Here is a 25,858-nt window from a genome sequence, read left to right on the forward strand (position 1 = left end):
ACAGTGTTTTCCCAATATCCCTATTATCACTTTCTCATCACGTCCCATACAGATTGTACAGGCTGAATCATGCAGTAACAATACAATGATTTGAGATTTTGGGATTTTGAGATCAAAAATACTTATATATATATATAATTTAAAAATTCCCTGCAAATGTTCACATTTTCCTTTCAGGTAAGACATTTCCATCTTCCATCTTTTTTTTGGTCAATCATTTTTGGTTTGCAGAGTTGAGTAGTATAATTATGAAATTATAATAGTATAATTTTGAACTTTGAGTATTTCCATTTGATCATACTTTATATTCTGATCCACTATATCTCAGAGGGATTTATTGTACCACACAACTTTGACTTGAAATTCTGTATTTTCACACCCGGGTGTTGCTGCTTTTAGTAAATGACCTGAACGCTTCTTGGCTTTTATTTGGACAGGGACTGCTGTGTGATTTCCGGTATAATCCTGACTATCTCTGTGTAACTTGACAGATTGTCTGTCCCTCCTCCTCCTCCTCTACAACCGAGGGAAATCCGTCAGGAAATACCAACTACAGAAAACAACGTCACTTCCTAAAAACTTTTTTTTTTAGATTCCATGCGTCATGGTTTGAGATAATATGTTGTATTTCAGGTGTTGTAACCTGTCCATCAAGCCGTCAGAAGAACACGTATCACAGTATGACAGAAATGAATACGTGTAAAAACTGATGCGGATGATTTCCATCCTGTCAGGAAGATTCACACTCCACACTGTAGATGTCTCCAGAATCCACAGACATAATGTTACAGCAGCTCCAAATATAAACCATAGAAGAAAACAACCAGGAAGTGTTACACTCCAACATGAGGAGGTGCCACAGTTTTCTGAGGAGAAGTTAATGGAGCTTCCAGCATCAAACAGGTGTGATTTCATATTTAATAATTCACCTTAGATTGAATTCATCAGTTCTGTTGGAAAAGCCTCAGCTCAGTCTGTGTGTTCAGCTGCTGAACAGAACCACAGTCCAAACTGAGGTGGATCAGCCCTGGATTTTCTTATATGCTGCTTTTTTGTAAATTTTTGTAAATATTGACTTGTACATATGATGTTATTATTACCATTATTTATCTGTCTTAGTATTTGTTACTGACATCTTGCAGTTATTTTCTTTCTTGTACAGTCACTTTGCTGCTGTGACATTAATAAAGGAATATCTTATCTCATGTTACCTCAGGATGGAGAAGGTGATCAACTGTTTCCAGAAAAGGCCGGACGCTGTGGCCCGGCTCATCTGCTTCCCCTGGGCAGGTGGAGGGTCCATACACTACGCTCGCTGGGGAAACGTCCTCAACAGCTCCATTGAAGGTAACACACCTGGAGGGTGTTATTCAAGAGATGCACTTTGCTGTTTACTCAGTATTCACCATTTCTCAGGTGTGTGGAAAAATACCCATCACTCTGGGAAGGTGAGAGTTTAACGTCAGGATCGATACGTCTTTGTGAAGCCATGTTGCTGGAAATGTTTTTCACACGCTTCCTGTCACTGTCAGTGTTCGCTGTCAAACTTCCCGGCAGAGAGAGTCGAGCCAAAGAGCCGTTCTTTCTCAACATGCAGCAGATTGTGGACGAGGTTGTTGGAGTGTTGTTACCGGTGCTGAAAGAGAAGCCGTTTGCTCTCTTCGGCCACAGGTATGATCAGAATAAAGCTTTATGAATAACATCGTATCTGTCACTGTCTCCGTGCTCTTCTCCAGCTTTCTTTTTATATTAAGACATGTTTGCTTCCTCCTCTGTCTCAGTTTTGGTGCCTTCACAAGTTTCGCTGTAGCAGACGCTCTGAAGAAAATCCACAACCTGGAGCCGGTTCACATCTTCCTCTCTGGAGCCTCTGCACCTCATGTAAGTTTATTTCTCTAATTTATAGTTTAGACTCTTTAAATGAACACGAGGGTTTGGTGTTTATAATCCTGTGTTGTGTTTCAGTCAGAGACTCGTATCAAAGCCCCGAAGAGGAGCGAGTTGTCGGATGAGGATTTTCTCAAGTGGCTGATGTCTATTGGAGGAACTCCTCCTGAACTTCTGTCCAACCCTGAAGTCCTGAAGCTCTTCCTTCCCGCCCTGAAGGCCGACCTGCACGTGGTGGAGAACTACAGGTCGGCTGACATCTCTGTTAGTTTCTTCGTTCATGCTAATCATTCATTTTAATCAAGGTGAGATTCAGTGGGAGGAGTCTGTGTCTTCACTGCAGGTGTGAGAAGCCGGACGTTCCACTCCTGTCCTGCCCGGTCACATGTTTCGATGGAAAAGAAGACGTCCCTCATGATTTACAAGGTCAGATATCTGATGATTCATTACACTCACTCCACCTGATGATGGACGGTGCTGATGTCGCTCTCAGGATCCTCAGTGTCAGTAACTGTGGAACTTTAGGTCTCAACAAATTCATTTTTAGTTAAAAACATCAGCAGCTTGTGAAGCTGGACTGTAGAGGAGCTGGAATATTATTGATCTAGTGACAAATTCAAACAGTTCACTTCAGAAACTGCCTCAGAGCAAAGACACAAAGTTAAAACTGTTCCAGACGGATCAGACAACAGGCCGAGCTGTGTCGGCTGACGTGTCATTCATGATTCCTGAATGTAATTAATGATATTCGTTTATTTTGATCAACAGCTTGGAAAGACATCACGTCAGGAGATTTCACCACCAGGATGTTGGATGGATCTCACTTTTACCTGAAGGATTCTGGGAATGAGAAAGTTTTATTAGACTACGTCACAAAACATCTGGAAACATCAGAAATGGACTATTTATAATGAAATATGGACAATTACTGCACCGAGTCTAATGACTTCATGTTGTTTTACTAATTCATTGTGATGGATTTAATTGTTTGATTAATTAATTAGTTTTTCTTTAAAAAAAAAAAAAAAAAACATTTTTTAATTCATTTTGTTTTGTCAAACCAACTTGTGACTGAGAAACGAGCCCACAGGTCGTCTGTGCAGCAGCTTGTTATGACATCATAGTTAGGTTTTGTTGCTAGGCGACATCTAGTGGTCGTAGTAATGATGACAGGACCAAAGGGTAAAAGTGTCAGTGACGTAGTATAAAGAGAGACAGAGTGAGCGGTGTTCGATTCCCATGTTGTTTCTATTGTCCATGAGCGTTCGTTGTTGGTACTGTAACCATGACAACAGAGATCGTCTAACGTTGAGGAAGTACTTTTACTTTTAACCCAAATCACGATCTTTTCAAAAACGTAACCAGGCCATGACCGTTACTATAGTAACCTTGGCAACGATCGGCACGCCAAACTCGGCACATTCGCGTGTTTATAATGGTAACCATGACAACCAAGGTCCGGTACTATGGGCGCTATTGCAGGAGACGCTTTGATGAGTCGTATCAGAGGGTTGAATAAAATGGCAGATTAAATGTCTTGAACCGTTTCAGCTTCTTGTAAACGGAAACTCTTTAGAGTTTAGAGTCAAAAAGTCTTTTATCCAACATGATACTGAATTTAATGTTCACAGGCGCAAACGCTGGAAAACATGAGTAGTAATATTTTTCAGGCTTATTTAAAAAAAAGTGTTTTTAAAGATTAAAATGGATGACGTCATCCTGACCTGTATTCAAGCCACTACTTATTAAAAGATTAAGAAATGATTCTTTGCATTTTTATTAGTTAATATGCCATAAAATCGACTGCACAGACATATTTTCTTCATTTTTATTTCTAAATCCACATTTTAAAACACATACAGTTAAAAACTAAACCCGGTCAAAGTGTTCGTTGTTGGAGGTAAATGAAATGTTAGAAACAGCTGCATGTGCACAGATCTGAGATGGTGGACATGTCCATACATTACAAACTTCATTTGTGAATAAATATAATCTCTTTATCATACAAGTCACATTTTTACAATGTTTTTAATCTTCAAGTTCAACATTCGACGTCAAGTTTCTGACACATGAGAAAACACACAAAGATTCAGATCATAGCTTTGGAATTGATTTCATGTCACTCTAAATTAAATCTTTTATCATCTTTATAAGCAAACACAACCGATAAATATCTGCAGAGGTTTTTGCATCACATCAGGATGAAGGTCCCCCAGGACTGATTGACAGTGTTTAGATGCTTGACTATGAAACATGACAATGTTCAACAGGAGCTGGTGAATACACGGTCTCACCTTCACCTGCAGCTCTCAGCGGGGGGTGACGTCAGAGCGACAGGAGCTGGATCTGAAGAGCAGAGGTCAGAGGTCACAGGACTGTGAATGTTTCATCTGAAAACCTGAGACTGAGATTAAACTGAGAAGAAAACTTTCCCTCGTCAGTATTTTGAGTCTGTGGCGGCTCCTCACAGGGGGGTGAAGTGGGGGGGTCAGGATGCTGCTACATGCAGTCACCGTCTCTTTTAGAAGCAGGTGGGGGTGGAGGAGGCGGCAGCTCCTCGCCGTCCCTCTGCTGCGTGGCGGGAGCGTCGGCCAGCATGAAGGAGTCTGTGGAACGGGTGCTGGTGCGGAGGGGGGCCAGGCGCCGCAGGTTGCTGGGCGTCCATGGCAACCTCACCTGAGCTCGCTGCGAGGGAGCGACCGTGCTGCTGTCGAGCTCCGCCTCCGCCAGCCACGGAGGGATCTGCATCGGGTCCATGTCGGCCATGAAGGCGGGGTTCTCGATTCCAGCTGGATGAAACAGAGAGAGCGACTCAGTGCTGAAGGTCTGAGGTTAAAGACACGAGAGCGAGGTGATGGATTTATTTACCTCCTGCTCTGTAGGTGACTCTCATGGGGAACGAACCCGGTGCGTCGTAGCCAGAGGCGCTGTCGCCCTCCGAGAACCCGAAATCTGGACGAGAAAAAATGATTTTTAAAAGGCTGCTCATGAAGTTTTATGAAGTTTATTAATGGTTAAACACAGACACAAACCTTCATCACCAGAGTGGTAGCTTTTACTCTTGTCCAGTGATTTTCCATTTGGCATCTGCAGAAAGAAGAGAAGTTTTAAATTTATAAATTACATCTTAAAGCTGAGAAACAAAAGGGATTTAATTATTTGAGCTGATGCTTCTGTAATAACTTACTTTGATAAATATTTTCTGTATATTTTATTGAACGAAAGAAACCAAGAATGTTAAAATGGACAGTTATTTAAATACTATAGGTACTTATATACTTTAGTACTATCTAACAATTACAAATCCATTCATTCAATGCCAGATTTCACTTTCAGAATCTGCAGCCAATAAAACACTGAAGTTCCACACTGAGCTCGATCTGTGTGATGATGATCGGAGGCTCTGACCTTTTGCTGCGGCTCTTTCTTTGTGTGTTTGGAGATGGTCTTTGGCGGAGCGACGCCCATCTTGGCCGACTTAAAGGACTCCAGACGGCTCCTCATGGTCCTCTGGAAGATCTCCTGCACCTCGTTTTCATCTTTGTTGACATCAAAGTGGCTCCGGCTGTATCGGTGCCGGTGCTGCAGATCAGAGAGGAAGGGACGAGGATGTGAGGACAAAGAGGACAAGAAGACTCGTTACTCAAACTTTATTAGTCTTGAGTTCAGAGGGTGTAATGACACTGTGATGTGTCTGAACAGGTTCACCTGTTTCCTGCCCTTGTACAGATGCTGCTGCAGCAGGTGGTGAGTGTTGATGTCCTCAGCTCCTCTCATGCCGTTCATGGTCTGCTCGTGCATTTCCAGACTCACTGAAGGAACAGGGTCTCTCCTACAGGCAAACAAAGCATCAACACGTTGTTCAGGTTTCTCCTATAAAATAAGCTTTGACTGTTTCTGGTCACCAGGTGGCAGCGTCTGAGCAGCTGATCTAAGGTCAGTAGACCTGTAGTAGATCAGCTCTAGTTTTCAGGCAACGTGCTTTTGGTAGTTTTAGAATTAAATATATTTATCTTTAAATTCAGAGCTGAAACTTAAGTCATGAAGGAGTTTGTTCACCATCAGCTCACCTGTGATTGTAGAAGTGTTCGCTCACCTCATAACAGACGTTCCTCCGTGGTCGTCTGACATGTCGGCCATGATGTCAGGCATGACCTCTGAGAATTCATCACCAAACTTTTTCTTGAAGTCGACGTACGCCGTGTCGTTTCGGACAAACTCCAGAGATCCTCTGCGTTCACCCTGAGCCAACAAGACCAGAGTTTACTTCCTGTTCCAGCTGTTACTGACCAGCAGATCATCTAATATCTCCGTCTCCTTTAATGTCAACAGACGTTTGCAGCATATGATCCTCACCTCAGCCACGTAGCTCATGGCGTCCTTCAGGTTCAGCTGATGGAAGACGTTGAAGACGTAGTCTCGGTTCTTCCTCGCCGACGGTTTCATCAAAACCCTCGACATCCAATTCTCCTCAAAGTTATTCCACCTTCACAGACAGAGGAGAGAGATGACTGTAGCTTCATTCAGACACAAACACACCACAACTTCATCCAGTTCAATCATTTAAAGTGTCTCTACATACTTGTCCCTCATGTAGTTGTGTCCTATCTGTCCAGATATGTCTTCTATGGCAACAAGCATGTGATCAAACACCTGAACAACAGGAAGAGACAGACTCTGTGACACCTGGACACAAACTGTAACAGGTGAAATGTTAAAAATAAAATATGATAAAATGAGATAAGATGAGATAAAATAAGATGAGATAAATGAGATAAAAGACGATGAGATAAAATGAGATAAAATAAGACAAAATAAGATAATATAAAATGAGATAAGATGAAATAAAATAAGATGATGAGATAAAATGATATAACAAGATAAAATGACATAAAAATGAGAAGATGAGATAAAATTAGATAAAATAAGAAGATGAGATAAGATGAGATAAAATGAGAAGATGAGATGAAATAAGATGAAATGAGCTAAGACGAGATAATTTGCAGTACAAAGTGACAGTACAAAGAAAGAAAAACTGCAAAATGACAATATAAAATACTTAAAAGAAGATTAATAATGTAAAATATAATATGTACAATTAGATATTTAAATTTAAAAAAGTAAATTTAATGTCGAGTTTTACCTTGTTCTGCACTTTTTCTACGAGTGTGAGTTCAGACAGTGCAGCTCTCTTTACTTTGAGCCACGTGACCAGAGGTTTCATGGTTATTCCCTGAAACAGGAAGCTTCGTTACTGAAGCTGTGTTGTTTAATTAAAACAAATGTACCGATGAACTATGTGGCTCAATCACACCTGCAGTTACCTGAAAAATGACGGTGAAGTACACGACGATGAGAGTGGTGCTGACCATCAGATTCTTCTCTTTTATCTTGTTCTCGTCCAACATCACAGCCAGGCCGTACGCCACGGCCCCTCGCAGGCCACCGTAGCTCAGAATCACCTGGTCTATGAAGCCTATGGGGACCAGCCTGAACTTGTTCAGGATCCAGGTGATGACAAAGACACCTGTAGTGAAAAAACACACAATCACAATCACAATCTGTCTCGTGACCTCTGACCTCCGAGTATGAACACAAAGTCTCACCGATGCATCTGTACACGATGACGAAGAGGAGCGTGAGCAGGATGAAGCCGGTGTTCCACACCCAGATCGACTTGTCGATGGCCGAGATGCCGAGGAAGACGAAGATGATGGTTTCTGACCCATTGGCGAGAACCTTCATGGCGTATCTGACTGTGTTGACCGAACTCTCGTCCATGTTTGCGTTGATGTATTTCTGACAGCAAATTCCACAGAAGACGATCCTGCAGAAGAAAAACACAAAATCACTGAAAGGAAATATATTTAAATGTCTCCTTGTTTAAATCCTGCGACATGTGATGCAGATATAATAAAACCAAGTAGGTCCTCTGTCATGGAGCTCTTACGAGAGGATGGCGGACAGGGAGAGCATCTCAGCCGTCAGGTAGGACAGGTATCCCAGGACAAAGATGAAGCCCGGCTCAATGATCTGGATGTTTTTAGTGCATCTGGTCAGAAGAGAGATCAACAGACCAAATACAAAACCCAGGAGGGAACCGCCGAACGCCACCACGAAGAAGGAAACTGGAGAGAGAGAGAGACGACACATGTATGAGAAGTTATTCTCATGTTATCCACTATAACTTACATTACATGTTATTTAATGGACACTTTTATCCAAAGTAAAGATCTGTGCAGATAAACAACCGAACCCCAGGAGTGTCTCCTGACTCCCCGACTGTTAATGAACCAGGTCTCACCGATTCCTTTAATGATCTCCACGGCGTCGATCTTGGATCCTCCCAGCGACACGAACGCGTCAAACACATTGAAGAGAACCTGAGAGAAGAAGAAGAAGAGTGTGTTCATGTTCTGTCTGTCAGAGGAAGAAGAACATAAAGTTATGACATAGATACTTTAATCCTATTATTGACTTATATCCATTCATTCAAATGCTTTCTTCCTATTTCTGTATTTCTGCTCCTTTATTTTTTTATTTCCTCTTTGGTTTCTTCAAGACTATAAGACTATAATAATAATAATAATATCAATAATAATATTTATATACAGTCAATACAATCAACAAATCAATACAAGTAACAAAGTACTTCACGAGTCAAATATAAAACTTCAAAAAAGTCAAATGTAAATGAAATAAATAATAATATGAACAAAATTAATAATATGAACAATAAAAGCTTTTTTCTGAGGATCTCTGTTTAAAATCAATTCATCATTTAAAAACTTAAATAAAACCACCCTGTTTCTTATTTGACCTCCATGTGTTTTGAAATTTGCAAACATAAGTATGAAACAAGTATTTGAATAAGTGGAAGTATAATCCTCATGTAGCTGGTTATTGATCGACTTCACAGGTGATAAACGAGTGGAAGTTCACAGTAACGCCTCGGTGCTGCCGCCACTCCTCACTGGCAGGGTTAGTGACTCTACACATAAATAAGGAATATAATACTCAGTTACTCAAGAGCCGATTGATTGACTGATTGATTGACTGATTGATTGATTGAGGGATGAAGTTCAGACGAGGTGACGAGACCTCAGTAAGGCTAAAGGTCGTCACTTTGAAGTGTGAGTGTTTACATTCTTCACACTTCATGTCTCAGAGTGACGGACGTCTCAGCAAACTCAACCTGCTGAGGGAAAGTGAAGCGCAGCAGCAGCAGCAGCAGCAGCAGCAGTGCATCATGGGATACGAACCACTGTCACGCCGTCGTTGAGCAGCGACTCTCCGAACACCATGATGAAGAGGACCTCGTTGACGTGGACCTGCTCGAACACAGCGATGACGGCTACAGGGTCGACAGCAGCAATCAGGCTGCCGAAGAGAAGGTACTGCAGCAGACCGATGTCCAGGTCCCCTACACACCAGGACCAGGAGGGACCAGAGACCAGGAGGGACCAGGAGGGACCAGGAGAGACCAGAGACCAGGAGAGACCAGGAGGGACCAGGAGAGACCAGGAGAGACCAGAGACCAGGAGGGACCAGGAGGGACCAGGAGAGACCAGAGACCAGGAGAGACCAGAGACCAGGAGAGACCAGGAGGGACCAGGAGAGACCAGAGACCAGGAGAGACCAGAGACCAGGAGAGACCAGGAGAGACCAGGAGAGACCAGGAGAGACCAGGAGGGACCAGGAGAGACCAGGAGAGACCAGGAGAGACCAGGAGGGACCAGGAGAGACCAGGAGAGACCAGGAGAGACCAGGAGAGACCAGGAGGGACCAGAGACCAGGAGAGACCAGGAGAGACCAGAGACCAGGAGGGACCAGGAGAGACCAGAGACCAGGAGAGACCAGAGACCAGAAGGGACCAGGAGAGACCAGGAGGGACCAGGAGGGACCAGGAGAGACCAGGAGGGACCAGACCAAATTTGTTAAATATTTGTAATTTGACCCCATGAAAATGATGCTGAATGATGTATTAGTAGTTTGTGTTTGCAGCGTATCCTCGGATGTTCAGACAAGTGTCACTGGATCAGTTTGATACTGTGGAAAACTTAAAAATGTCACGATTGTCAAGGAAGTTCTGGGTCTTTTTTTAAAAGATTTTTGAGCAGATTTTTGAATAATTATTCATGATGGACACTGGAGATATCGACATCCTTAGAAAGTGTAATTCACACTGAATCTAAACATATATGTAAATATACATGTGTATCATGTTCGTATCTTCAGAAGTGAATACTTGTGTGTCTCTCTTACCCATGGCTCCCCCCTTGTGACACCCCCACAGCGACAGCCCCAGGCTGGCGGCGTTCCAGCAGGTCCCGATGATGGCGTACACCAGGATGCCCCCCAGGTTGCTGAAGAAGAGCTTGTTGGGCATGGAGTATCCCGCGTCGAGGATGACCTGAGGCAGCAGGTAGAAGAAGAAGACCGTCGGCGTCAGTTTGAACGTCTGCACCTTGTCCGCCCCCCAAATGATCCCCCCCAGGATGAAGCCAAAGCAGATGAGCAGGGCGCTCTCTGGGATCACGTCGGTCACATGGTGGTTGGCCTCGATGACTGAGAGGAGACAGGAGAAGAGAAGACAAACAAGTTTTATTGACGATAAGAAAAAATCTTCAGATTCGTCGTCAGTCGACCTTCATTCATTTTAAACTGTAACTGAACCATGAGTCTAAAACTCTTGTGACGTTGCAGGTGGCAAAATCTGCAAATGATCAACTGCTGCTCTCGGTGGAGAAAGTGTCACTTGTGGTTCTGGGGATATGATTAACTCACCTGGGACGTGTGGACGTTCAGAAACCTCTCTGCAGAACTAAACACTGACTTCTGCTTCAGGCCACTCGACCTAATGATCCGACAAAGTGTCAGTGCCGCCGATTTAATAATGAAACCCACCAACCATGAGAACAGAGTCGTTAACCGGTGAGTCCAGGAACCTTTGCTCTGTTCCACAGTATTTCTCATGTGTGTGGAACCAGATCAATATGATTTTCTCAGGATCTGAAACCTGAACAGCAGGTGAAAGGTCAGAGTTTACAGTAATATATAATTCCTTCTCCACCCAGTTTTAAGATGGAATATTAATGAGAGGAGTGATTTTACAAAGTGTAAAACTGTGTGTGGAGTTTGTACTGAAGCAGGAACATGGACAGAGACAGAAGACGTCTTCTGTTCTCCGGAACAAACACGAGTGGAGATAACAGACGCTTCACCGCCGCCACCGACCGTCTCTTACAATATTAAAAAGAAAATCACTCAACTATTTAAAATGTCTCCTTTTCCTGAACTGTAGATTCTCATGGTTAAACATATTTTATCAACCAGCTTCTTACTATGATGATGATATAAACATAAACTTTATTATTTTATTATGGTCTTACCATCTTTATACTGAGTTATACTGTGTCCTCCTCATCTCTGTTGTAAACGCTGTTTTTAAAGGTTCTGTATAAATAAAGTTATTATTATTTTATCATTCTGGTTATTTCTGTGGATCAATGAGTTTAATATATATATTATATAATATATATATTATTTGACTCAAAGTCTTAAATCTGATCAAACCAACGTCCACAGTCTTCATGAAGCAGATCAGCTGAGTGTCGAACTTTAAGTCATAGTGCGTGTTTTTGTTTTTCAAACTTTAATTGTTGCTTTAAACTTAAATTTAGTCTTGACTATTTAATATTTAAAAAAACACTTCAGATTTTAAACTAGATTTTCAAAGTCACTAAAAAGATTAATTTAAAAGCACAAAACTATTTTAAACTTCTTTAAGGGTTTAGTCGAAATGATCTGTTTTATCTAGTAATAGAGAGTTTAGATAATGTATGATTCTTCCTTTCACTCACAAAACTCAGCGTGAGTGCATTAGTGTGTGCGTGCATGAGTGCGTGCATGAGTGCGTGCGTGAGTGCATGCGACAGGACTACATTGTAATTATTTCACATTGTTGTGTGTTAAAAATAGCTCAGCATTATCTTTGACAGAGGAATCTGCAGCAGGCCGAAGCTTCACTGTGTGAACCTGCATCATTAAACCTCTTTTCTATCGCTGCAGCTCCCGTCATGTGTTACATACCTAACTTTGCCAAACCAGCCACCAGTATCCACAGAGCCACCAGGTACGGACTGTCCACATGGTGCCACTTAAAGGTCACTATGGGAACCTCAGTGATGCTGGAGCCGTGATCGTGGTCAGTCCGGTTCGAGTCGGATCTGAACTCTGGTGGATTCAGGTGGGGGTCTCTGACCCTCCTGGCCCCTGAGATGGGCCCCCCCATCAGCAGCACTGAGCCCAGCAGCAAGAGCAGCACATATCCACAGAGTTTCATCTCATCAAATGAGCAGAAGAAGAGCCGCTCTTCTTCTTCTTCTTCTTCGCTCGTTCAACCTCAGACCAGACTGAGCCGCACACGTCTGATCGCTGCTTCCTCTGTCTTACTCCTTCTCATCTACTATCACTATCTATTCACTCCTCTTCCTCCTCTTCCTCCTCTGCTGCTTCTCTCTGTCCGGCTGAGACTCTGTGTCCTCCCACAGTCTGTGGTCAGAGGTGTGCAGAACGCTGGACTCAGCCTTTTATATGTACAGTATCTCCTCTGTGACCAAGGCTGTGTGTGTGTGTGTGTGTGTGTGTGTGTGTGTGTTGTGTGTGTGTGTGTGTGTGTGTGTGTGTGGGAGTAACGGATGTCCAAGAAGTCTCAGTTATTCAGTCACGTTTGAAACATTCACCACTCACTGTGTTTGTCTTTTAACACATCTACTGAAGTTTGTCATGACATAAATTCAGTGTGTGTGTGTGTGTGTGTGTGTGTGTGTGTGTGTGTGTGTGTGTGTGAGGAATATTTCCACTGGCTGTCTCTCAGCTTTGTGCTCAGTAATGATTGACGCTGACGTTACTCAATCCCAGTTAAAGACTCTCTGAGAGAGAAGTCTCTTACGATCTTGTGATGCAGCGATGAGTCAGACAACAAGCTCATACTTTTGTTCTGTCATGAAAGTTTTGACATTTTAAATGAAATATATGTCATCTGAATGTGATTTTATTTTTTCTTCATCAACAAAACCAACAATAAACTGATGAATATTTTGTTTAATAGGTGACATAATAATGCTAATGACGGTTAAATGAAAACTCAATAAAGACATTATTTGTTAACATTTGACATTGTTCCCACTAAAACACCAAATGTGTATTAATCCGCAGCAGGAAATAGTTCCATAAAATGCAGGACTTCCTTTTGACTAGCCAGCTGTTTTAGGAAAATAATGAGCCTTTTTTAAAATGATAAAAACAACAAAGTATGTATTCATGACCTGTATTTAAAGCTTTATGTCGTCAGTGGGAACACATGGACCGAGCGTCACACGTGTCTTTAGAGATGAACATGTTGGTCTTTTCATGGGATCTGTGGACAAGAGGTGAAATATAGAATAACAGCAGCTTTATCCTTTAAATAACCGCGACAGGAGTTTAAAGGAAGCTACGTCCGGTCTGAGCCGCCGACACCAACACGTCAGTGTGGGTGTTCACTTCTATAAGATGTGTTTACTCCTGTTAGCGTTGATTCACTGAAGATGTGTGACTGGTTTTCTTTGGCCAACAGTCTCGTCCTGTCTGAGCGAGACAAGGGACAAAGGCCTCATTGGTGAGACGGAATGGTTTGATATGAACACAGGTGTGAGTGTGCGTCTCTCTAACAGCAACATAAACGGCTCATATATGAAGGTATTATCAGGTAAATGAAGTCACTTCTTTCACCGAGCAGTTTTAAAAGCTGTAAATCAAAGTTAGAAGAACATTTAGCGGCACAGTGGTCAGGCATGAACTCCCCCGGTCCGACTTATTAACTAATGACCTAATACATCTGCTCGCCAGTGGCTGCTCTTTAACTGCAGCTCTGTGAGCCGCAGAGAGACAGAGGTCAACGTCACGCTGCAACACACAGGTCAGACAGAGGTCACTCCCGCACTGGGAGGAGTCAGCAGTTACAGTTAAAGATTATCATGTTGTGGTTTGTCATGAAGAAAGAAATCGATTTCTGCTCAGTGACGTGTGTCATCTCTGACCTCACCCTCCAACCCGACAGCTCGGGAGGAGATGTGCATAAAGAAATGTTACTGTCATTCTTAGGTGTTCACCTGCTGCTTTTCATTCGCCACTCAGACCAGTTCCAGGTCACTTCCTGTTTATCCAGCGTCACAGTAAATATGAACCATCGGTGGGAAATTTTGTCAGAATTGCTGTGAAATCTTGAGTTACGGCTAAAAGGTGTTTTGCGAGGTCACACTGACCTTGACCTCTGACCTTTGACCACTAAAGTCTAATCAGTTCATGCGTGAGTCCAGGTGAGTGTTTGTGCCTAATCTGAAGAAGTTCCATCAAGGTGTTTCTGAGACATCGTGTCCACGAGAACGAGACGGACGGACGACCTGAAAACAAAATGGCCGCTGCTCTGACTGTCGCTGGCGGAGAGGAATTAAAATAAACTTCCTGATGTGATTCTATAAGATCATATATAGGGTTATAGGAGGTCGGACCGGAGGAGTTAATGTGAACTCACTGACTGAACCAGGAGAAAGAAGTTCTCTTATACGGGAACCTGCATTAGTTTCCATTGTCCTGCAGTCACCTGCACACTCACCTGCACACTCACCTGACGCAGAGAAAGAAATCTTTGTGACTCTGTCAAGAGGAAATAAGAGCCGAGGAAAACTGGAGCCTTTGTCTGCACTTCAACAAACTGTGACGAGTGTCTCTAAAGTCAACATTCATACTGGGAACATATGATTTATGTAACTTTATGTTGTTGTACATGAATCACTGCTGAACTTTAAAGTGAAGTACCTGCTCATGTTTCCCGCCTCAGGTCCGGACTGAACAAACAAACATTCCTCAGCTCTGTAAGAGTCAGTGTTAGTGAACGCTCCAGATGTGTCCTCTGACCCCTGGCTGATGTTTGTGTTCTGCACAGCTCCTGTGTTTCTGTCTGAACAGCTTCAAGTGTGAACACTGATAAACTGAAGCTTTTCCTCCGCAGCGGCGACAGTCAGAGCGGCCATTTTGTTTCCAGGTCGTCCGTCTGTCCGTCTCGTTCTCGTGGACACGATGTCTCAGAAACACCTTGATTCTTCAGATTTGGCACAAACACTCACCAGGACTCACGGATGAACTGAGTAGATTTTGGTGGTCAAAGGTCAAAGGTCAAGGTCAGTGTGATCTCACAAAACGTTGTGACCTGGAACTAGTGTGAGTGGCGGAGGGATACGACCACGAGGACGTGATTCTACTTCATTGTTTTTAAGAAAATTGTTTTAAAAATCTACTTTCAAATCAGCAAATCAACTTTAAGTAAGAGACCAAGTGTCTGACCTCAGGTCGCTGCCTCACCTGGTAGAGCATGGACAGGTAAGATTAGTCCGACCTGTGGGTCATCCCCTCCCCCCCCTCTCTCCCCCTCTCTCCCCCTCTCTCTCCCCTCTCTCTCCTGTCTCTCTCTCCTCTCTGTCTCTCTCTCCTGTCTCTCCCCCTCTCTCTCTCTGTCTCTCTCCCTCTCTCTCTCATTGAGACGATGATAAAGAAAAACCTATTAACATAAACCTCTAACAGTGATTATATATTTGATATATATTTGCATATTTCAATGATTATTTTCATAATTGAATGATCTCTGGATTATCTGATCAGTGTATTAATAATCTAGTCCATCAACTAAACTATCTGATGGACTGTGTCATCGTTCAGTTTATCCAGTAATTATTTTTATTTTTAAAACAAAGGCAAAATAAAAGCAAAAAAGCCACAAAAAATAAATAAAATATAAATTAGTGTTTAACCTTGTCAATCAGTAAAATCTGGAGACATTTATTTCCACAAAAACTCCAAACACAAAAGGTTTGTCGCTGCTTAAACATCAGGAACACGTTTCTGTGTTATCACTAATAATCCGTCTGACGGGTCACTGTCAGTACAAACACTGTGTAACACTCACACACGGACTCACACACGGACTCACACACGGACTCACACACGGACTCACACACGGACTCACACACGGACTCACACACGGACTCACACACGGACTCACACACGGACTCACACACAGACTCACACACGGACTCACACACAGACTCACACACGGACTCACACACGGACTCACACACGGACACGTCAACTGTAACACATCAGCTGATGTGTCTGTTTTCATCCATTAATCAGTCATTTCCTGCATCACATCCAGAAAACCACAGTCCCATATTTATGACAGCTGAGGTGCACACACACACACACACACACACACACACACACACACACACACACACACACACACACACACACACACATTTACATTGTCCACACTGCTACCACCCATTAGGTTCTGTTGTGTACACATGAAATGATAATGACAACGTTCTGTGATCACAACAGTTCGGAGGCTTCAGTCTGACAGAAGGTCGAGCTGTTTGTCCCTCCATCAACGTCCAGCTCAGAGTTTCACAGGGGACGTTTGTCCAATCACAGCAAAGTCAGAAAACACGTCTTCTTGTGTATTTAAGCGTTTCTCCTTATCTTGGTCTTAAACTTAAGGAATCCCTTAAAGTCGGTTAAACTGTTGCTCTAAAGACCTTAGTGACCAAAGTTCACCTGGTGAAGTTCTTGCAAAATCAACGGGAGGATGAGATCACAGGTATCACAAGTGCTAATGGCATCAAATCAACAGTTTCCATGGAAACAGTAAAACTATGTATGTATGATAAAATAACTTGATTTTACTTGTTTTCTTGACTGAGTTTCCAGCAAAAAATCATCATACACAATAACACATGGTGGTGGTGTTTTACTAAAGTGCAGTTTGTTTTACGGAGTTACTTCATTCTTCTACGTCACTTTTCTGGGGGAAATCTTTAGTGTAACCTCAGTGACGCCTCACGGCCATGTAATTACACAGCATCACAAACTTTACATTAGAAGCTTCTGTTGTATTAGACTGAATTAGCTTTAGCTGGCTGTACTTAATAAACTGGCCACTAAGAGTGTGATCAGATTATAGAATATGATGCACTATTTTTGATTAAACCAACTAACGGCATGAAGGTTGTAAAAACTAGTTCCACCGTGGAGGTTAATGCATCAGTTATAGTAATCCAATGATATAATACATATATAATATACCACATTCTGCCATATCACTTATCTGCTGCTATGTTTTGTTTTCTTCACACTGCAGCTGCTTCATCGCAAACATCCATTAAATGTTTTATATATACAGACAGACCCCCCCCCCCCCCGGACAGGACAGGACAGGACAGGACAGGACAGGACAGGGTGGGACTCACTGAGTTTGCAGAGCCAGCAGACCAGGATCCACAGAGCCACCAGGTACGGGGTGGACACATGGTGCCACTTCCAGGTCACGATAGGCAGCGTGGTGATGGGCGTTTCTCCATGTCCACCGCCATCATGTCCACCATCATCATGTCCACTGTCACCTTGTCCACCATCATCATGTCCACTGTCATCATGTCCACTGTCACCTTGTCCACCATCATCATGTCCACTGTCCCCACTGTCCCCATGACTGGTGTCTCCGGTCGTGTCGTGGCCTGAGTCCGTCCTGTTCCAGATGGTGTTGCCATGGTCACCTCTCACCATGGCGCCCCCCTCCTCGCTGGCCAGGCTCGGGCCTCTGGACGCCATCAGCAACACGGTAAGAAAAAGTGCAAATCGCCAAGTGGATGACATGTTTGAAAAAAAAACTTTCACAAACTGCTCGGCAACAGTGATTTAAAGAGTCAGGTCGACCTCAGACTGTGGACCTCAGTCTCATTCATCTCTCTCTCCGCCAGCTGTTTCACTCTGTTCTCAAATACGTCCACATCTTTACCTGTCCAGGTGAAGAGAGTGAAGGCTCTCTCTCTGCAGGTGATACTGTTCTTTTTTTACAGGTGAGGCTCAGCCCATCCTGATGCTCGTCTGTCTCCTCCCACTTTGTACCCAGACCAGCTCGTTCGACCACTTCACTCAAAGGCAGAATTAATTGTCCTTTATTGTCCTTTCTTTATTTGCTGTGAATGTTTGATAAGCCTGTTTTCACTCATGTTAAATTTCAGAAGCACTTACTTCACTTAAATACTTTTATAAACTAATTTAAATGACTATTGTTTCTTTGGTTGAAGTTTATACAGATGATAACTTTCTCCATTTAAAGGAAAATTCCACTTGTTTTTACCTTCTACATTTGTTTTCCTGATTTTGTCCATGACCTCCTCTGTGTATGACCTTTATGTTCCAGACAGGACCCACGGGGGGGGGGGGGGGGGGGGGGGGGGGGGGGGTCAAATCTTACAGGTGACAAGATGATGAAACAGGAAAAGAGTTAAGAAAAAAATTCCAGATATTTGCTTTTTTTTTTCTGAGATATCGTCGATTGTTTAAGCAAACGGTTCAAAAGAGGAAAATCAATCCAACACAGACATTGATCCAAACACTGAAGCAGCACACTGACGTCACTGCAGCTTCTTACAGTAAATGTATTTTAGATTTTACTACTTTCCTGCTCCGCTCTGACCTTTCAGAGTCACACACACACACACACACACACACACACACACACACACACACACACACACACACACACACACACACACACACACACACACACACACACACACACACACACACACACACACACACATCATCATCTTCACTTTAAGTGGTTCAGATATAAAGTCTAAGGAACGGTGACCAAACTGCAACGAGATACCTTTTTCTTTTGGTTGTTTTATTGGATATTATTATATATTCTTATATTAGAGGGTATTTCTATTTGTGTCTTCATTAGATAACAATAGTGGAGAGATGACAGGAAACAAGGAGGGAGAGATCCAACAAAGATCCCAGTCACACTCAAACTGCAGCTGCAGACGTTTCTGTCACCTAAAACTAATGTAGTTTAACACGGTGGACAAAATATTAGAAACACCTCTCAGCATAAAGCAGCACAAACTACAGCCTCCAAAACGACCGTCGAGTTGAATCAACTTCCCTTTAACCATCAACAATTTTACGCACAAGAAAATAGACAGTGCAGCTTTTTCTAATTATTCTCCAAAGCTATGGAATACAGCTGAAAACCTCTTTATTTAACTAATTTAATTCATTCTCTCATATTTTATTTTTCTCACTGGTTTCTGTTTTTATTTTCATTTACATATTTTATCATCTACTGTCTTAGATTTTTTTATTGTAGTTTGAGCCTTTGAGCCACATCTCTTGTAGGGAAAGTTTATTATTATTATTATTATTATGGAGGAGGGTTTGTTACAGGATTGTTGTATTAGGCTGCATTAGTTATAGCTAGATTTAAACCTATAAACTGATATAATCTGATGTCTAACATCCATCATAGTCTTTAAACTTATTTTATGAAGTGTGTTAATTTGCTTTGTTAACTGCATATTTCAGGGAAATCTTTCAAATACTTAGCACACATCCTCCTCAGGTATTACTCCATAAAACACGTTAGCCACTCGAGAATTCAAGATGGCCGCCATTTCTGGCATCCACAAGTTCATCCACCATTTTCTCATATGAATAATCCAGGTGTCAAATCAAACATTTTAATTATGTAGAAATTTAGTACACTATTAAAAATTAAAAGTACATTACATCAAAAATATTACTCACAAAAAGCTTGCTAACTAGGCTAGTGCTAGCGAGTTAGCCTTGATAGCTAAGTTAAGACAAGTAAACACGTAGACTGTCGACTCCTACAGAACTTTTGGTTCATCATTCGTCATAAATGCAAAAACATTGTGTTTCATGAAGAATTTTTTACATTACATTTTAGAAATCGCACAAATAAAAATTTGAGAGTCTAAAACAGGTTTAAAGTGCAAAATCACTGAAATCTGTCCCGTGGGGAAAATTCTCCCATATGGCAGCCATCTTGAAATTTCAAATTAATGGCCCAAGAAGAATAAACATACCAACTTTGGTGCTTGTCTCCACATTAGAAAGATTATTGCATCCACCTGCTGCGCTAACAAACGTGTACAGGAAGTGTCCGACGACATGAGGACGGGAAGGCCGTTTGACCCGTTTGTCTCCCTTATTGGAAAAGAAGCGCCTGCACCCCCGACATCCTCTCCCTCCCCTGCCAGACTACACAACAAAAACTGTGTTGACCCTTCATTGCCACTATCCCTGTGTGTTTAGGTGACAGAGACTAGTAAATGAACCCTAGTTTGGACGCGCCGTCTCTTTTCCATGAGTCGTTAATCACGGTTTATCTCCGCGAGTCGCAACCCCTCTAGTTACAATTTAAACAGCTGCTGTTCTCACTGGCAGGAGCCCTAAGATCCTTCATTCACTCCTTCTGTCTGTATTAATCGGATCATTATCTGAGGACTGAGAAAAGGGTTTTTCCAGTATTTTACAAAGAACACATTTACACAACAGAAGGTGTTTATATACATCTTTCCCTTAAACTTCATTTCCTGGTTTTTGTGTTTAATCTAGACACACATGGAAAGACAGCACTATACTTAACAAGGATGTCTGGTGTATCTGCCTTTTCACTGATAAAAGACAGACTGAACTCTTTAGTCTTCATATCTGTATAGGACATGTCAGCAGGATGCATCCACACCCACATCTGCAGATTCCTATTAAATAACAGCAGCAGTTAAAACTAAAAGAGCAGAACATCCAGGATGTTCAGGCAATAAAACCAGGAAAAGTTCAGGATTTCTTTTCCTGGATTCGCTCCAACATCTAATTACTTCTTCTTTGTAGCATGACCAAACTTCCTTCTTAATTACCTTATAATCTGATGACTGATCTTCAACTCACTAAAAAACAACCAGGACCAAAATCACACGTGTCATTCCCCTATTTCCTCGCCCTGTTTCTATTCAACCACACTGAAACCTGCAGAGTCATTTTCTCCTCTGGACACCAGCATGGACTTCAGGAAGTTGCTTGCATGGCATCTCTGTTGACAGTTTATGAGTAAACTGGCTGCATCGATTGCTGCCCTGCCTTTAGAAAAGTCCGAGACTCGTATCTAAGGTCAGTGGTAATCAGGGTCTTTGTGAGGGCAGCCATCAACAAAGAAGTGCTCTGATTGTGTCTTGATCTCTGAGGTTAGTCATCAACAGGACGAAGCTGGGAGGAACTAGATCAGACTCGCTACAGACCGCCATGAGGGTTTTGGAATAAATAAAAGAACGAGCTCAACATGATGCCGTCAGAATTACAGAGTCACAGTTGCAGGAAATCATGATTCATTTTTCCTGACAACTAGAACTGAGACAATCAATTAATCAACTGACAGAAACTGAAAAAAACCCAATTATGACAATTATTTAAATCATTTATCAAGCCGACAGCAGCTCTGTGAGGCTACACTGATACACCATGAGCTACCAATGCTAACATGCTCATAATAACAAGCCAACATGCTAATGTTTAGCAGGTATAACATTTGTAGTTTAGCGTGTCTTCATGCTAACATTAGCTAATTAGCACTAAACACAAAGTACAGCTGAGGATTATGGGATGTCACTGGTTTTGAAGATCATTGCTCTCAAAACAAAATACTGGAAAATCTGAAGTTTTGACTGACAACTGACAGATGATGGTTTTGTGTTTGATTTAGTTGCACCTGGAGCAGATTTACTGACTGAAGTTGCTTAAAGTTCATGTTTCCATGGTTTGTACAGACGATATTCTCTGAACCTCTGGGTGAGCTGCTGCCTGTATCTCTCCTGCTGCAGATCTCTGCATTAAATAAAATATTCTCTGGTTCCAGGTTCTTACCTGTGAGGATTTCCTTCTTTTCTCTGTTTTATGTCGATGTAAAAGGAAAATCTTTTGTTTTAAAATGTTGGTTGGATAAAACAAGATTTCTCAAAATGTCACATTGAACTTTATCATTATTTATCATTATTTTATGATATTTTATCGACTAAATGATTAACACATTGATCAGATAATCCACAGATCATTCAATAATGAAAATAATCATTAGTCGGAGGCCTCTCTCAGGGATGTTATCAAGTAGGAACACACTGACTCAAACTCTAAAACATATAAGTTATAATCACTGTTATAGTTAAATGTTAAACAGTTATATATGTTATTAGTACAGATTAGCTTGTTATGTGATGGGGAAGTTTTATTGAGTCACTGAGAGGAAGAAACATCAGTGAGAGTCAGACACAAAGAAAACAACACCCATCTGGTATTTTCCTCATTCCTGTCATCGTCATCTTTTACATGTTTTAACATTTGGATCAGTGTTTGCTCCAGACAACACGTCATTGACTGATTTAACCTTTATCTATTAATAAACTCGCTCAGTTACTCAGTGTTTTCTCCTTTGATAACAAATATTCAACTATTGTAAATGAATGTTTCTTTGCTGGAGTATTTTCTGTTGTGCAATATGGAAAACATGGCAGGAGATCAGAATGGAACTTTTACCACACAGTTTCTGCAGAGTTCCTTCAGTTAATACTTTAACACTTTTAAAGACATTTTTAATCACATATTGAATCACATTTAATAACTATTTCACGGTCCTTTTGGCCAAAGCATGAATGACTTCAATGAAAACCAGCAGCACATGACATTAATTATCTTTTCAGTACTTTCCATCATTATGTAACAATAATTCCACTTAATATCCTTAATTAATCATTAAATCTGCAGTGTTGAACTCTTGTCTCCCCCTTCTGGCAGTGACAGTAATTACACAAACACTGTTGAATACAGAGAGATTTCCACAGTTCCAAGATAATAATGAGTTATTATTCAGGTGGAGTAAATGTAATGGCTACAGAGCCTACTCCAAATATTTTACAAATGTCAACCTGTCCAGGAGCAGGAAGGTGTCATCCATGTCTGTCTCAGTCCCTTCTCTTCTTTCAGCGCTCTCCAACGAGGAGAAGCCAAAACCAGGCAAATCATATCATCATATATATATATATATAATATGATTTATTTTAATATTTCATATAGACTTATAGAGGTTATTTGTAATTGAAATTAAGACTTTTTAATGACTTCAAAGGCCTTTTTTCTTTGTGGAAACTGGAACTGATTTTCACCACGTCTAGATATCCTGTACAACAAATCAACATGAATGTGATTATTGTTAATCACTGACAGTGACTGCTCTTTAAATGTTTTATAAATCTAACACTGTACTGACACAAAGTGGAGAAGAGTTCAACAGTATGAAACTTACACAAATACAACAAATACAACTGTATTGTTCCCACTACTGAATGTAGCTGTTTAAAAGTCACAGCATGTTCATCTGCCACAGAGAGTTTGTGGTGTCAAGTTACAGACGGTGTTAAATAAAAACAGTGCAACCTGCAGGGACTTCGCTTCTCATCACAGAGTCTAAGTTTACAGTTCAAGTTAGTAACAGAAATGTTGAACCAACAGAGGCTGACCTTTGATATGAGCACAATCTGATATTACTCAACTTATCTCATTTATTATAACTAAAGAGCAGGTGATTGCCTACAATATAAACATGAATAAACACTTTCTATACAGTCTGACACACAAACTGTAACAGTGTCACCGACACACCCAATAAATCACGTAAGACCTGTTAGATTCTGAAAGAAACATGAATCAGTCTAAACTATGATTCAGAGAGGCAGTGTTTCAGATTGGGGATTCGTAACTCACTTACCTCAAAGACTTCAGCTGCACATTGAGCTTCGATTCAATCGTGACGTCTTGATCCTTGTGAGGAAAACTTCAGCCTGGACTCATGATGCTGCTCAAAGAGACAAAAGAGGAGGTTAGAAAAAGTATTTCCTTCATGTTAGGTTGCTTTACTAAAACCTGTATCCACATGCTTTTTGCCATTCTGTGTATTTTATTAAAACTGTATTTTTCTGCATATCTCCTTAGCTAAACTCACAAAGATCAGATAAAAAAAGGTGAGAAGGTTGTGAGAATATAAAAGTGTAAATCCACACTGTAGAAACATTTTTAATCAATAGTTAAATCATTGGGTTTCACCAGTTTTCATTTCATCACAGTTATGAATGAACATAACAGAATGAGTATATGACACATCTGAATAACTTCCCCTCATCTGATGCAAGTCACCTAATGGCCACTAGAGACTCCCATAAGCTCATCATATACAAGTCTTTTTTGTTAGATCACCATTAATGAGCAAAGAGTATCATACAACACACAGACATATAGATATATACCTTTTTCACAGAAGATGTTACTAGAACTGTAAACCTACATTTAACATGCCACAGAGGAAAAGCACAGATGTAAATAATGAAATGTTTCAGTTTCAGTTTCAGGGTGTTGTTAATGCTGGGACACTTGAACACAACAGAGTGTCAGTGGTGGAAAGTGAATATTTACTCAACTTAAGTACATTTTTGATGTTGATTAATTTATTGATGTGATGATAAATTGATGAGACTGATGGTGACAGGAGCGTTCTGTGTGTGTGCTCACATTCAGACAAATGCATCAAAACTCACTGGACGACATTCCACCATTCAGCAGAACAATAATCCTAAACATAGAGCCAAAGCAACCACAGTTTTCCAAGGTGAAGAAGTGGAATATAAAGACTAGTTAAGTCAAATACCTGATCTCAATCCACTTGGTGAAAACCAGCCTGAAGGCAGAGAGGCCCAACAACAAGGAGCTGAAGGAGGCTGAGGTGAAGCGTCACAGGGAACATACAAAGCATCTGCTGATGTCTACGGGTCGACTGGCTGCAAAGATTTAGAATGTATAAATAGCCTATCTGACATTAATTAATGCATGATTAATCCTTAATTAATGTTTCAGAGAGCAGCTATCACACAATATCATGTCCTGTTTTACCTAAGACATGAAAACATAACAGCCATAATGATTTAAATGTATTTTATTGAAAGTGAAAATGACAACAACATTCTGTAACTGCTGGGATTTATAATACAACCAGATCCAGATCAGATCCAGGCCTCAGTACCGTCTGTCTGCTGCCAGAACCTCAGTCAGTGAAGATGCAGCTCAGGTACCTTTATAATCTTCTGACCCACAGATCTAATATCTGTGGATCTACAGTCCACTTCAATAGATACAGGTCAGATTTGACCTGAACAGCCTCAATGTACAAACATTCACAGCACCCGAACAAAAGTATAAAATATTGTAATATTTTCATTTTGGTGTATTTTGGGTCACTTTAGGAAAAGTCATCAAATTTCAGGCTAAAAGACATTTATAGTATTTTTTTTACTGCTGTCTACTTTACAATTTGACCCGAACAGCTTGTAAGGTTAGTTAGCTTAGACTAGCGAAGAATTAAAGCTAGCAAGCTAGCGCTACAGCAAGCTAATGTTGCTAGCTATAATGTTATTATCGTAAACTCAGCTCCTTAGCCTTTTAGGGAGATGATAATGCATTTCTTGCCACTGGTTAGATAGTGATAAGTTATAGTGAACGTATTTTCTCAGAAATCTAAAATCAGTAAGGATTCAAAATCATTGATGTGCATCCGGCTTCTTACCCCAAATCAAAGGTCGCGTCTTCCTTCGAAAATCCAACTCTAACACTTCCTCACGTTACAAAAAGGTATTACTTAAAAAACATTAATTTAGATTTTCTCCCATCAGTGAAGTAATGATGCTATTAAAAGATTAGTGAGGCCACAACCATGTGGGGGGGGGGGGTCTGACCGCCTGACCGCACTTTAGTGTAACATCCACTTTCTGTTTCAAATTGAAAAATGGCGCCTGAGGAGCAGGATCTGAACTGTACGTTAATGTGTATGGTTCCTACCTGATGCTGTGGGTCCGCACATGCGATAGGATGAGGTTAGTTTCAGGTTAGTTTGACGTTAGTTTCACGTTAGTTTCAGGTTAGTTTCAGGTTAGTTTAAGGTTATTTTGAGGTTAGTTTGACG

General features: G+C 41.3%; 2 protein-coding genes across 3 annotated transcripts; one reads left to right on the forward strand and one right to left on the reverse strand.

Annotated features, from left to right (window-relative positions):
- Positions 1-767: 767 nt before the first annotated feature.
- On the forward strand, positions 768-3,651 carry olah (oleoyl-ACP hydrolase). The gene is made up of 7 exons (XM_056398998.1): positions 768-903; positions 1,217-1,347; positions 1,533-1,671; positions 1,782-1,881; positions 1,966-2,135; positions 2,231-2,313; positions 2,656-3,651. The coding sequence occupies exons 1-7, from the start codon at positions 881-883 to the stop codon at positions 2,796-2,798; spliced, it is 789 nt and encodes a 262-aa protein (XP_056254973.1). The 5' UTR covers positions 768-880; the 3' UTR covers positions 2,799-3,651.
- Positions 2,905-25,823, reverse strand: LOC130183491 (sodium/hydrogen exchanger 3-like). Of its 2 annotated transcripts, XM_056398995.1 has the most exons (19): positions 25,735-25,823; positions 24,551-24,680; positions 23,618-23,704; positions 17,238-17,587; positions 10,153-10,455; positions 9,150-9,310; positions 8,192-8,270; positions 7,838-8,015; positions 7,494-7,714; positions 7,212-7,414; positions 7,031-7,120; positions 6,470-6,540; positions 6,244-6,373; positions 5,984-6,129; positions 5,596-5,719; positions 5,296-5,469; positions 4,920-4,974; positions 4,756-4,839; positions 2,905-4,676 (listed from the first exon to the last, which is right to left on the reverse strand). In XM_056398995.1, the coding sequence occupies exons 4-19, from the start codon at positions 17,551-17,553 to the stop codon at positions 4,387-4,389; spliced, it is 2,625 nt and encodes an 874-aa protein (XP_056254970.1). In that variant the 5' UTR covers positions 17,554-17,587; positions 23,618-23,704; positions 24,551-24,680; positions 25,735-25,823; the 3' UTR covers positions 2,905-4,386. The 2 variants fall into 2 exon arrangements, with proteins under 2 accessions (XP_056254970.1, XP_056254969.1); XM_056398994.1 differs by lacking the exons at positions 23,618-23,704; positions 24,551-24,680; positions 25,735-25,823 and having other exon boundaries at positions 17,238-18,031.
- Positions 25,824-25,858: the final 35 nt, after the last annotated feature.

This window comes from Seriola aureovittata, chromosome 16 (assembly GCF_021018895.1).
Source record: "Seriola aureovittata isolate HTS-2021-v1 ecotype China chromosome 16, ASM2101889v1, whole genome shotgun sequence".
Lineage (NCBI taxonomy): Eukaryota > Metazoa > Chordata > Actinopteri > Carangiformes > Carangidae > Seriola > Seriola aureovittata.